The sequence below is a fragment of the Protopterus annectens genome, chromosome 8.part0, assembly GCF_019279795.1.
Source record: "Protopterus annectens isolate FY-2018-M chromosome 8.part0, PAN1.0, whole genome shotgun sequence".
In the NCBI taxonomy this organism is placed as follows: domain Eukaryota; kingdom Metazoa; phylum Chordata; order Ceratodontiformes; family Protopteridae; genus Protopterus; species Protopterus annectens.
The window spans coordinates 845,086,056-845,099,858 of record NC_056741.1 but is presented as its reverse complement, the minus strand read 5'-3'; the positions used below and the strand labels follow the sequence as shown (position 1 = coordinate 845,099,858).

Sequence of the window (13,803 nt, the reverse complement as noted above, 5' to 3'; positions counted from 1 at the left end):
GGGATTTGTAGGAGTCTGGATAAGGGCCCAGTTAATATTTACATCTCCTAGTATTATGGTTTCATTATTAATGTTACTGGATAGCCAGGAAAGGATAAGTTCGAGTGTGGAGATATTATCACCTGGGGGGATATAAAGGGAAGCTATACATGTGTGTTTATGCTTACTGATTTGTAGTAGGGTGAGGAGAAGTTCGGCGTTGTTAAAGTGTGGAATAGGTTTGTTGTAGGGAGTAACTACTAGGGAGGAAGTAAATAGGAGGGCTACTCCTCCGCCTTTTTTATGAGGTCTGTCTTTCTTCTGATGGAGTAGTTTGGAGGAACAATTTCAGAGTCTTTAATGTGTGGTTTTAGCCAGGTTTCAGAAATAGTCAGGATGTCAGGTTTATTGTGTGAGCCAAGCATGAAGGTTTGGGACTTGTTTACTACACTTTGGGAGTTAAAGGCAGCGAATAATAGGGATTTATGTATAGCGGTTATATTGGTGGGGCCTGGGTTTGGATGGATGTCTCCAGATGTGAGAGTGCTAATCAGATGTAGTATGGAATTGTTTAGGTGAGTAACTAGTAAGGAGATGAGATTGGGTTCTTTTGTGAACTGAAGGGATTTGCTAGTAGTTATGGGGATAGGGTTAAGTATGGCAGGAGATAAGTTTGTGTCGAAAAAAGAAGGAGGTTTTCTGAGGGGTATAAATTGGGGGAAATAAGAGTATGAGTGTGAGAAAGGTGAGTTGTGAGGATTAGTTATGTGAAAGGGTTGGAAGTGGATGGAACTTGTGGGCTGAGAAAGATGGTAGAAAGAAGATAAGGTGAGTAGTAGTAATAGTGAAATGAAGAGGAAGGAGTGTTTAGAGAGCATAATGGGAAAGAGTTAATAGAATAGTAGTATTAAAATAGAGAAGTATGGTATATAGGTGATAGCATGTATATAGGAACTGGATGTTATCTAGGTAGTAGTTAGTGTATGGAGATATGCAATAGATTGGAGGGGGTGTGGTTTGGGAGTGGGAATAGAATGCAGTTGGTTATACAAGATAATGATGGGGAGTTGAATAGAAGTTGGTTTTGGCGGGAAAAAAGAGGGTGTGTTTTTGGAAGTGGGATACTGATTGGAGTAGTGTGTCAGTGGGTGTGGTTTGTGGAGGAATAAATGTAGACGTACTGGGGTGGGTGGGGGAGCGGAGTGAGCCCGTAGGGCGAACGGAGTGGGTAGAGCCAAAGGAAAAGAGTGTGGGGAAGACTCTCAGTAGAAGTGGTAGTCAAAGGTAAGCTTGCAGTGAATTGTGAGAGGAAAGAAACTGAGGGGGAAAGGAGTGGAGGGTGGATATATGGATGAAGGCAAGTAGGAGACGGTAAGAGGTGTTATAAGGGGTAGAGAGGGGTGTTTAAGGAGGAGTGAGGAGAGATGGATGGACCTGGGAGAGGAGCACCACTCAGGTGGTAAGGACCCAGAAAGAGAGATATCAGGTAGAAGGAAAGAGGGCAAATAGCATGGACCAAGATAGAGGGAGGAATATAAAAAGGTAGAAAGGGGTATAGTTAACCAGTGTGGGAGAGAGGGGTTGTGGCTGCTGGAAGTGTACTGCGACCTGGTGTACAATGTGTATTATTACTACAAGGTATTAAGCAGTACACATACTTTAAAGTCTTGTTAGGAGTTGTGCTCAGGGAGCAGTAGGACCTCTTAGTTGGTTTTGCAAGAGTCCTTTTTATGGGTTCTTGGCAAGAGCCTCTGGGAGGGCACTGTTGGTGGGTTAGAATAGGATAGGCAGGAGCCTAAGCTAGAAGAAGCAATGGAGAGAGAAGAAAAAAATTGTATGACAACAGTTAATGTGGAATCCTCAAGCAAGCGAGTACACCATACTCAAAAACAACTATCAATTGAGGGCATTAGCGACATTTGTAAACATGCCGATTAAATGACACAGTAGAGCCCCAAACAGCTATTGCAAACCATGTGCTAAAACGCTAAAACAGTTGTGCGTTTAATGAAACAAAAAGTAGTGATAACAAAGTACCACTTACCAAGCAACTAGCACAGTTTAATATAGCGTAGTGTATATTTACAAAATTGCATCCATAGAAGCTACATGTACCTATTCATTAATCCACTATAAAATAACCTGTTCGGGAAACAACTTCCGACTGCACACTTAGTATGAAGTAGCATACATTTTCCGAATTGCAGCAGTAGAGGTTACTAGTATATCATTCATTGATCAACAAAAACACTTATCAGGAAACCCAAGTTCCGACATAAGCTTCTGAAGCAGTGTATGGCAGGACTGGCTTGCATACCTTGATGGACAATGTTTGTCATCTGTTACACAATGCAACCTGGATGACACCAGGTTAGGTGGGCAGGAAAACAGCAGTTACAGGCAGTCAATATGGGTATAGAGGTAGGCAACTAGGATTGTTACACTCCTCACTGCTCACCCAGCGCACAGAAGGAGTTGGTGTAAAATACCAATCCCCACTCAGGATGACTGCACTACTTACAGGTAACCCCTTACCACCAGGGATAATAGAGAATGAACCATGAAGCAGAGCCCACACCCCAGGGGAATGAAGAGATCAAATGACTGGGCTACCCTAGCTGTAGGGACACTAGGATTTTGGATAGGTATTTTAATTTCAGTCCTACACCACCATCTCAGCTGATAAATTAAAACCTGTTGAGGAAATGCACACACTTTTGACTTCTCTATCCTTAGCTGCTCAAGGTACCTTTTTCCAGAAAGTAGATAGCTCTTCAGCTCACAATTTACAAAGACTCAGATTACTGCAGTCCTCCAAAGGAAATGTCCTCAGGGGAGAGCCTGAATTCTCAATACTGCATCTGGGGGGGGTGAGAGCAACACTGGTTGGAGTACACAAGGTCCCAAAGCTTCTTTACGTATCACTTCCTACTGGTTTAGGCATCACTTTCTACCAGTTAAGGAACCTTTTTCATTTTATGGAGAACCATGGTACCAGATGTGAGCAAGCTCAGCAAGAAGCAGTACCATTATAACATGCAGCGGTTTAAACATCTGTAATCACATGTCTGGGACCAGCGAGTCAACGACAAATGGCTCAAATGTCAGGTGGTTCAGTCAGCTTCATTTTCCTGTCATGGGTGAAACAACCTGCCCCAGCAATCTTTGGCAAATACTTTCCATTGCTTTTCTGAGAATTTAGAGATGGTAGGAATTTGTCCTGAACAAGATGGACAAGGGCATACATAGCTTTGCTCAACGGCAGAATCTTTTGATGCTTTACAAAAGGCCCATGGGTTTCAGGTGACTGGATCAAACGTCTTAAAAGCACAATACTGTCAAGCATTGGGAATTTCTTCCCCTAAAAAACACTCAAGTTTGAGTATAAGTGGAACCTGTAGCCACAAGTACACTTGCTCCTTCAGGCATGTTACCACTTTTGGAAAGAAGTCCAAATACACTACTGTCATACTAAAAGCACAAAATTACTAATACTTGCAGTAAAATGCACAGCAAAGAATAGCAAATAGGTGGTTTTAACAAATGTCCTGGGTGAAACCAAAAAATGTGTACTCGTCCACTTTGGGAAAAACCCTGTTCCCATGAATTACCACATCGATGAAAGTCCACTGAACACAGAAGGCATTAGATCTGGGAACACAGGTCGACAACCTCTTGACCACATTGCCACTGTGGTTAGAAAGTCTCACTAAGGGTTTTGCATCCAGGAAGAAAGGTCATGGTCTCCCTCTATGAATGGCCTAATGAGGGAAGAATAGAATACAATGCCCCACTTAACATGTACCTCACTAGACACCTGCAACTGGAGAGGCTGCAAAAGTACCTCACAAAGAGAATCCTAAGCCTTAGAGTTGTCCTATATGGACAGACTCAAACTATTCTCAGTCTCATATCACCTACTTAGAGGCGATCTCTGCTCGACTTACAAAGCCATGTCTGACCCAGCTGTTAGAATTGCTATATCTAAAGAAATTGCAATCCCACCACACCACACGCTCCACAGACCTCGACCTCATTACCACAAACAGAACATGCTGGAGGGACAGGTTCATAACCCAAAGACTGCCCATGCTATGGAATAGACTTCCCATACATGTCAAAAAGAGCACCCCACTGGCCTTCAAGCAATCTTGAAAAGTGGATGGGAAATAGAAAATTCACCCCAGTGATCACTCCAGTGGCTCTACTCGACAGAGGCACTGGGAACCAATGTCAGGTGGCAAGATGCCAGGATAATCCTATGGGCTAGGCTTGTAAAGGCTCCAGGGTAATTAGCCTAGTACACACCTATGTACTCAAAATGTCAGTCATAATATTTTATGACCTCAATCCTCCATGATCTTCCAGAAAACCACAAATTTTATGAGGAACAGACCAAAAATAAGAGGCAAAAATCTGGATAGTTGAGAGGTATGCTGCTAATCAGGAACACTGTCAAAGTTGCAGGACAGTCCATGTAGGTTTACTACTCATTCTGGAATGGGAGACAGATCTGGCAGAAATGTAATCTTTCGTAATACAAAAGCAGGGATGACCATGCACTCTGGCTCTTTTCCAAGTTCACAATGTTGCATCACCAATGGAGATTTTAGATTTCCTACCTGTAATTTCTCCTTTTTTGAAATTGAGTGGAAACACCAACTTGAAAGGTCTCAATCCCGCAACGTCAAGGCCATTCACACCAAGAGGGCGGTCAGTAGCCTAAAAAACAAAAAGATGTTCAGTACTACACAAACCCAAGTCCCACATGTTTGGCTGACCAAAACCCTGTACCACATAAAATGCACAAGACTGACAAATTAGACCCTTTTTTTGAAGGCTACTTTTGAGAACAAACATGATTTTTTTTTTTTTACAATCATAATACAAGGCCAATGGAAGTTTCAAGTGATGCCTGTAATGGGTGCAGTTTCTTTAGAATCTCCATGCATGACTGCACCACTCAGTGTGGGATTTAGTATTTTGTGTAGAAAAATAATCAAGTCAAGGCAATTTACAATTCTTACAAATTGGGAGGGGCATTGTGTATTGCCCCCCTTTAAAAGAAGCAAAAGAAAGGTTTGGGTGCTTATTCAAATAAGCTACACACGATTCCAAAAGCTTAAATTATAAATCTAATTTAAAAGAATGAAGACTTCCATTGGCCCTTTGTATGATCTTTAAGGAAAAGCAGCCAACATAACTGAAGTATGAGACACTGACAACAATGAAGGGCACAAGAAGCCCCACCACCCAGCAGCACACCATGATACTCCCAAGCAGCAGTACAGATGCACAAGAGGGAGATGATTACGAGTAAGATGAAAGTGAAAGACATTTCTATTCCATTCTGAGTAAAATTCTGGAATTTTGGAGGCATCTGTAAGCTAGTATTAAGACCAACATTACATGCATGATTTATGCATGTATGCATAAACAGCCAGGTACAAGTTACCCTTAACCAGTGATGCTACATTCGCACTAATACCTCTAAACCTGAAGGATCATAGTACATGTACCAGACTGTGTGGGTGGTAGGATGCTTCAACAGGAATGGGATTTTTTGTTCCGTTTCTACATACAATGCCAGACAGCTACATGTAACACTTGGCCCTAGAGAATGAAAGTGCTAGCGGAAACCCAGCGATAGCAATACATGACAAGCTACCCGAATGGTGTTCTAAAGCTATGGTATACTACTAGCTTACACTACCGAACCATGCCCACAGAAAATCCTCCCACTGTTCACGTTCCTCTTGTATCAGCTGGCAAGTAGGAATGCAACACCACTGTACTTAACACTTATTACCTCAGCCCCCATAAGACTGAAATCAAAGGCATAAAACTGATCCTTCACTCCAGTCAGTGCTCTATCCTGCTGTGGAAAGTTCAACATGCTTTTCTGAATAGCCTGTACAGCATAGTGCAAAGATCACATGACTGCCACCCAAATTTGAAAACTAAATTTGGATACACTACCAGCCCAAAACCCCTGCTGCAATGCTAACAGGATTGCAAGCATAAACTCAATGTACACTTCAACACTGCGGCAAGCCCACTGCCTCCCCCTCCCCTGTACTTAAGTTCACAACTAAGTTCAGCCCATAGAGGCTGTTTCTGCCTCCAGTTACATCACATGTGTACCATCTACGATACAGACAACACCCCTAGACCCAGTAAAAAATCCAACTCAAAGAGGAGCTAGACTCCAAAGCAGCACTGCCAACTGCCTCCAAATGAAATTCCAGGACTCAAGAATGCAATAGTGAGGTTTCTCTTGAAGGGGAATAGTTAGACAAGACATTTAATGGTTTTATAAAATAAGGGTACCCAAGGTTGTTGCACGCCAGGTGGGTAGGCATAGTGGGGGGCTACCTGCTGCTGGCCAACCTGGTGGGAAACGATTTGATCTCCATCCAAAGCCTGTTACGGGGCAAAAAGTTAAAGGATTACATGACAGATGCCAAACAGGATCAAATGGAACAAACTGTTGCCATAAAGGAACTGCCAAAGTTACAAGCCACGTTTTGCTTGCACAGCAGCTAGGCTGTCAGTTTAAGCCACTTAATCTACTTAACCTTTTTAAAACATTTCATATTACTACACAATTATATTTTCATAATTTTAAAACTCCAGAATGACTGCATTTTTACAATACACTTCAGTATACCTTTCTGCCAATGCTTAAAAAAGTCAAAGCTGGTTATCAAAAGCAAACTCCACACAGCCTGAACAAGTAAAATTTTCAAATTAGGAGTTGGGAGCTTTAAGCCCACATGAGAATTATACATTCACCACATCAGCGCCAGTCCCTCACCACCACACACACCAAAATCTCCTCCCTGACAGTTTACTATTAAAGCGCGTTCTAAAAGTAGAGAAACACATTAGGTATTAAGAGCGGGAAAAAAAAGCACAAAACAGTGATAAAACGTTGATATGCATATACGCACACCCATATATAGAAGGTGTATCCATAAACATATGTACAAATTGACAGTTACATAAGCGCCCATATTGAAATATTCTGAACTAAGCTAGTACAGATGTAAACTGAAAACAGTCTAGTGAAATCCAAAATCTTCATTATATATACTTACAGAAAGACCTAGTAACCATAGTACAGGACTGTAAAAACAATGAATGCATTTATGGGAGACTGCTAGGGAAAGGGATCATAGGGCTTTAACTGTTTTGGTAGTACCCATTTATTTACTTTAATATAAAGCCTTGTATACGTTTCAGGTGCATTCAAGCTGTTGCACAAAGCACAATATTTAAAGTTGGAACAAAAACCTCAAATCCTATACCATACTTCTAAATGGTAAACAGATTTAGAGTCATTACTTTCAGAACACCAAAATTTGCTTGAACAGGAAACAGTTCCAGGTGCCCAGGAGTGACAAGTGTGTTGCTGAAACTAAACATTTTTAAAATGTAAATATTTCGACTGCTGTGAGCAACACAGCCATGCTGTTCCTGCTGACAATTTGGGAATTCTGAACTGGGATGAAAGACCACCTGGGAGGTCTTCTGGCTAGGTATGTTTGTACAGATGGAAAAAAAGATGCTCAGGACTGTGTAAAACATGGCTCCTTTCTGAATTTGTTGGGACAGTCCAGAAACACTGAAAAGATGGAAAAATATAGAAGACTGAATATTGCTCTTCTCCGTTAGTTTACTTCAGGGGCACACCCCCAAACTTGAAGATTGATACAAGTCCAGATCAGTCTGCACAGTCCAGGTCTCTGCAATGCAAGCTGCAGCAATTCAGTTACCATGAAATACTTGTACTAAATTTAAAAAAATTCAGCTGTAGGAAGACTAAGGTAGAAAACTGTGCTTCAATAGCAAGATTGTAAGTTTATGTACATAACATAGTATGGGATTTGTGTTGCTACTTTAGGCTCTCCTAGGTCAGTCAGATAAAGCAATGCAGGTAAAGAACAAACTATTTAAGGCACAAACAGAGTCTACAAGTACACAAGTAAACAAAACTGGGATTTTCAGCGTTACTCTAATTTTACTATTTTACCTATGCATAACTTAAGGGTCACATTGAGAGGGCTGAACAGACAGACCTCATGAAAGAGTTTTGTTTAGATTGTTTTACTGGAAGACCTCCACTCTCTACTCACTACACAAGTCAAAGATTAAAAGGCAAAACTGCTACAGCTTTTCCATTTCCTAATCAAATCCAGTTACAAAATACAAATACAAAACATACACAAAGCATGTCTGAAAGAATGCAGAGAGAATCTAATCATGCTTAGAGCAAGAAAGTACAGTTGTGTACCTACCATAAATGTAGAGTGTATTCACTGTTGCAGTCATTACACTTGGGTTATCCTGCTGGCAGGCTACCCGCAGTCAGACTGAATTCCAAAGTCCTAGTCCGGCATCAGTTGCTGTCGGCTCTTCCCTGATGTCAGAGTACCAAGGGGAATAAAAGATGCAGCAGATGCCATTTTCTTCAGTTTGTCTTGCCCCAGATGTCAGGTGCCCCCAAAAGGGTAGGCTAAAAAAATTCTGATCATAAAAAAGCATGCACAAACTTCATCTACAAGCAAATACACCACATAGGTTGTACAGAATAGAGAAGTACAGATAAGTCCTAGAAATGAAAGGGGGATGGTGGGAATACACTAACATCTACATTTATGGTAGGTACACAAATGTACTATGTTCATAGCATTTCACTGTTGCAGTCATTACACTTGGGTTGAATCCCAAAGCTGAGGTTGGGTGGCTGGTCCTAAACAGAGTTAGGAGTGGCTATGAGGTCCTGCAGAACTGCAGTGGCCAAGCCTGCTCTGGATTTAGAGTAAAGAGGTACGTGGTAGTGGTTTGTGAAAGTGTGCACTGAAGTCCAGGTAGCAGCCTCCAAAATGTCCTTGGTTGGTACTCCTCTGAGGAAGGCTGCTGAAGTGGCTGCTGCTCTGGTAGAATGTGGCCTAATGCCCTTGGGCACTAATTTGCCATGTTGTGAAAAGCAGAAACGAATGCAGTGGCCTATCCATTTTGAAATTGGTCTGTTTTGAAATAGCTTTCCCTTGCGATCCTGCAGCATATGCCACTAAGAGTTGCCCAGTCTTTCTGAAAGCTTTAGTCTTGTCCAAGTAAAAGCGTAGCTGTCTGTGTATGTCCAAAAAAATGCAGAAGTCTCTCCCCCTTACTCTGCGCATTTGGATAAAAGGTAGGCAAATGTATGGTTTGGTTAAGGGCCACACTGGACACTACCTTAGGCATAAATGTTGGGTTTGTCCTTAGAGAAACCCTGTCCGGGTGGAAAATAAAATGTTCCACAGGCATTAGTGTCCGTAATTCTGAGACTCTTCTTGCTGAAGTTATTTCTAGGAAAAGAGCTGTTTTCCATAAGTATTTTATCTCAGCTGTATTGGCTGGCTCAAAAGGAGGCAGTGAGTTTTTCCAAGACAAAACTGCGGTCCCATGCAGGTATTGGAGATCTCCTTGGAGGTCTTATGTTTTTGGCCCCCCTGAGAAACTGCCTTAGCAGTGGATGAGAGAAAATAGGTGGATCCATATTGTAATGAGCTGAAATGGCAGAGGCATGGATCTTAGTTGATGAGAAGGATAGGGTGTGAAAGTGGAACCTGTAGCCCTGACAGACTATATTCAAGACATTTGTCCTGGGTGATCCTGTGCCAATTTTGTGAAAAAAGTGCTAGCTTTCCCCCTAAGGGAGCTGCCAAAAGATAAGTGCTTGGCATTGGCAGAGGGAAGTCATTGGGACAGTTTCCTATAAGGCTGTGACTTGTCTTCTCCGCTTTTGGAAGTAGAAGCACCCCCATTGTCTGGGCCTATGAGCCCTGGGGCTGTTGCCTGCCTCTATGGCATCTGAATCTGCCTCTTTGTGGTCTGTCTGCCACTGGAAAGGACCAGTTCTTAGAAGGCCAGTTCCTGCTACATCTGGATGGCTGTACCTGTAAGAAATCCTTTACTGTCTGCACAGATTTAGCTTTATCCTCCATTTTCTTCAACACCTCTTCTGCCTTAACACCAAAGTATCATTTTGTAATGGAGCATCCGATAATTTTGCTTTAACATGATCAGGCAGATTCTGTTCCTTTAACCAAGCATGCCTAATAACAGAACCTGTAACTGTGGCCCTGCACGAGGCCTCCAATGAATCATAACCTCATTGCAAAGTATGTTTTCCCACCTGCTCAGCTGCATGCAATAAATCCTGCAATTCTTTGTTCTCAGAACATTCAGAATGTCAACATTTTTTGTTTTAACAAAGACATTAAGTATTGCTGATATTTGAGCATATGGAACTGACAATTTAAAGCCCTTACAGCCAAGGTAGCAGAAGTATAGACTTTTTTCTCCCATTTGTCCAGAGCCCTAGAATCTGAGGGGACAGGGTTTTTAGCAGAAGCAGCCTTGACCCCTTTGGGACTCAGATAATTTCTGGGGCAGCAGCAGGGTTTTTATATAGAAATTTATGGGAATCTGGAACCCTGTAGTATGTGTCCGGCTTAACAGGTGCAGGAGGCAGAGAGTCTGGAGATAGGCCAGACTCTGAAAATACATCTATGTCTAGAACAGGAGGAATTGCAAGAGGTCTGTGCTGAGGCAGTAACAAAGTCTCAAAGCCTTTTCTTAGAATCTGAATAATCCTGGCTCTCCCGGTAGAAATGCTCCCTCATGGTATGCAGGGTTTTCCCAAATGAGTAATCCTCAGGAGAAGCTGAAGGAATAGAATCTTCAGCATCAGAATGCTTATAGGGAGGAATAGAATATCCCTGTTCTGAAGAGGAATCAGAGGAAATGGAAACCTGATCAGAGGAATCTTATTCAGTATCTTCTTTTCGGGAGGGGGATGGGAACCCCTGATCAAAGCAATTAGGTCTTCGGCCATTTTGAGCATCTGTTTCTTAGGCATAGAAGTCTGTCCTGGAGAATGCTGTACTTGTTTCCTTGTCTTTAAAACGGCTTTAGACTTCGTCTTGGATGCTGAAGTAGGCTTTATATAAAAGTTGTGTAGATCTGAAAACACCCTCAGAAGCAGATGCCTGCTCAGCGGCTCCGGACCCATCTGAGGGATTGATATCCAAAGGGCCAATACCTTGAGTATCCAGAGGCCTAGTTGTCTCCACGTGGGAGTTGGAGGCGGCCTGTGGCTCTGAGGTAGCGGGAGTCAGGGGCTGCGAAAGCGCCTCACTGAGCACTGGCGACTGGCCTAGAAGATGCCTGGTCGGTTTTGGACCTCAGATGCTTTCCCTTTTCTTTATCCTTGCGCTTTTTATGAATTCTGGTCGGTTGATCCGACTGCATTGTATAGTTAAACCTTCGGCCAAAGTAAAAGCAAAATCATACCGACGCTTAGTACGTTGGTTGAATCTAGCATAAAACAGACTAGCAACGTAGTTATCTGGACCTAGGCAACGAATACAGTAAGAATGAAAATCCTTGAGGTATTTGCTTCCCACAAGAAATGCAATTATTAACTTTTTCTGACATTGGTCTGGAGCAAGAAAAAAAAGGTTCCAATGGGGTACTTAGCTTTATTGAAGACTTTAGATCTGAAATTCAATTACGAAAATCTCAGGAGTCAGCTGACCAGCACTTGCTAACTGCTTTTGCTTCGGGCACCGCGCGGCAAGAAAGACTGAAGAAAATTGAGTCGGCTGCATCTTTTATACCCCTGGCGCACTGAAGTCAGGGAAGAGGCGACAGCAACCGATGCCAGACCAGGACTTTGGAATTCAGGCTGACTGCAGGTAGCCTGCCAGCAGGATAACCCAAGTGTAATGACTACAACAGTGAAACAGTTAAGGAAACATGAGCAATCAAGGTCACTTGATCACACTGTAGAGGAGTCCTTTATAAGGTGTTCAAAATGCTCAGGAACTATGCGATTACAGGCTGATGACTTTACAAATGCTGAAGTATTATGTGCCCAAAGAGACAGCATCCAAGAGGCACTTGGTGGACTTCTCACCAGCACTGCACACCACAGCACTCCCTGACCAAGGCCAAGACTGACCTTTCACAAGTCTAAGCAAACAGTTAAGAAAATCACAGTGCAAAGGCAGTTCAATTCTAACCATGGTAAACAATTGCTTTGAGCAAAATGTCAAGTCCCATTAAGAAGAGCCCCCCCCCCCCCCCCCAATGTCAGTCCAAATTCTGTACTTCTGTATTCTCTTAAGAAATACATTTTATGTGAGGGATACAGATTTTACCAAAGGAAAAACTATTCCTTAGTTTCTGGAAGATCAGAGCCTAGTCAGAATCCACTCTGCACCATAGGATCATGTATGCCAGTAGCTGGCGACTGACAGAACGGCTGTATTACAACTAGTGTATCCACCAGCAACACTGCAAAGTACACAGGAGTGTGCCTATACATACCAGCATTGACTGCACTCTTGCAACACTCATGTTAAAGGTGGACAACCAGAAGCCAGACGCCCAAGTTACAACTAGCATCTACTACCTAACCATGTGAAAAATGATTACCTCAAAAGTAAATGTGGTTCAGAAAAGCCAATATCTAGAGTTCCTCATTTTAAACACCTGAACAGTTACAAGCTTAGGACTGGGGAAGATTTCAGCCATATCCCATTCCAGCAGTCTTAGCTGGACCAAAAAAAACGAAACAGAAAATAAGGGGGGCTACACCAGCACAGCAGTAGGCAATTAGGAAAGGACACCCTTTATTTCTAAAGACTGATGCTGCAACAGGAGTGCCCTAAGGAATGAGCAGAACCTGAAGCCTGCCTCGGATCTTAACTGCACTACCAAATGCTTCCTTTTCCAGGCTTTGCTCATTCAACACTTACGAGACTTGACCCCCCCCCCCTACCCCCCCCCAAGTCATCACTTAATCTAGCAGTGTGTGTGGCTGTAGTATCAACAGAAGCATGTTGATAAACAGTTACAATATGCCATCAATACAAGATACTTACCCCTCCCAAAGGCTGAAGCAGCAGTGTAGGGGCATCCAGATTTCAATGAGAAAAAGTGACTAAGACCACCAAGAAACACCAGGAATAAAAGGACTTGGGATCAACACTACTTAAACGGTGAAGTTATATGAAAAGTCACAGCACCTCAAACTCCTAGGCCTATTCCATTAGAAATAGAGATTTCTCAACATATGCACTGGGACACCTCACCCTTAACTAGAATTGCACCAGGACTTCCCCATGCATGCAGTGATATTTATGCAGTCAAAAATGAAAGGACCAATGGAAGGGGAGACCTGCACTAGTCCAGGCACTGGCAACTATCTAAGGGTGAAATCCTATATCCATGACTAGCTCAAACTATTGCACTGTGGTCCAGAAAAGGATCATACTCTCAGAAAATTCAAGTGGCCCTACAAAAAGTTAGGGGAAAAAAGTCAATCACCAAGACTTGCCTAGGCAGACTCGTTAGACACGGAGGGACCCTCTAGGATGCATCACCCCATCTACAGGAGAAACCAGGAAGGGCCTCTCCCCCCAGCCTTTAAATCTCCACAGAACATAACTGGAATGAGAACCTATACAAGACATGAAGTAATCCCAGTCCCAAGGAGACGTGAAAGTGACTGGCAACCTGGAACCAAGCCCCAACCAATACACCAAGTTTAATAAAAATCAAAACCAGTTGGGCATTAAAGGAAACCAAGGAATCCCATAAAAAGCTTCCTTCCTCCAATTTTACACTAGAAAATAAGACCATGCAAATATAGAACTTAACTGGTCAAGAAAGCATCAACATGCTAACTGTCCAAGCAAAAACAGTACGTGTATGGGACATGCAGTCATATAGTGGACTTGACAATTGTCTTGAGCTATGGAACAATTT

At 42.6% G+C, this 13,803-nt stretch overlaps 1 protein-coding gene across 8 annotated transcripts in view; it reads right to left on the bottom strand.

Annotated features, from left to right (window-relative positions):
• FLNA (filamin A) overlaps nucleotides 1–13,803 on the bottom strand; it is a 1,106,834-nt gene that overhangs the window by 314,536 nt on the left and 778,495 nt on the right. For 5 of the 8 annotated variants that reach the window (XM_044080332.1, XM_044080334.1, XM_044080335.1 and 2 more), the window contains 2 exons: nucleotides 6,310–6,402; nucleotides 4,602–4,701 (listed from right to left, as the gene is read on the bottom strand). In XM_044080332.1, coding sequence (XP_043936267.1) covers nucleotides 4,602–4,701; nucleotides 6,310–6,402 — 193 coding nt within the window. The remainder of the gene's footprint in view (nucleotides 1–4,601; nucleotides 4,702–6,309; nucleotides 6,403–13,803) is intronic. The other 3 variants (XM_044080337.1, XM_044080338.1, XM_044080339.1) reach the window with 1 other exon arrangement.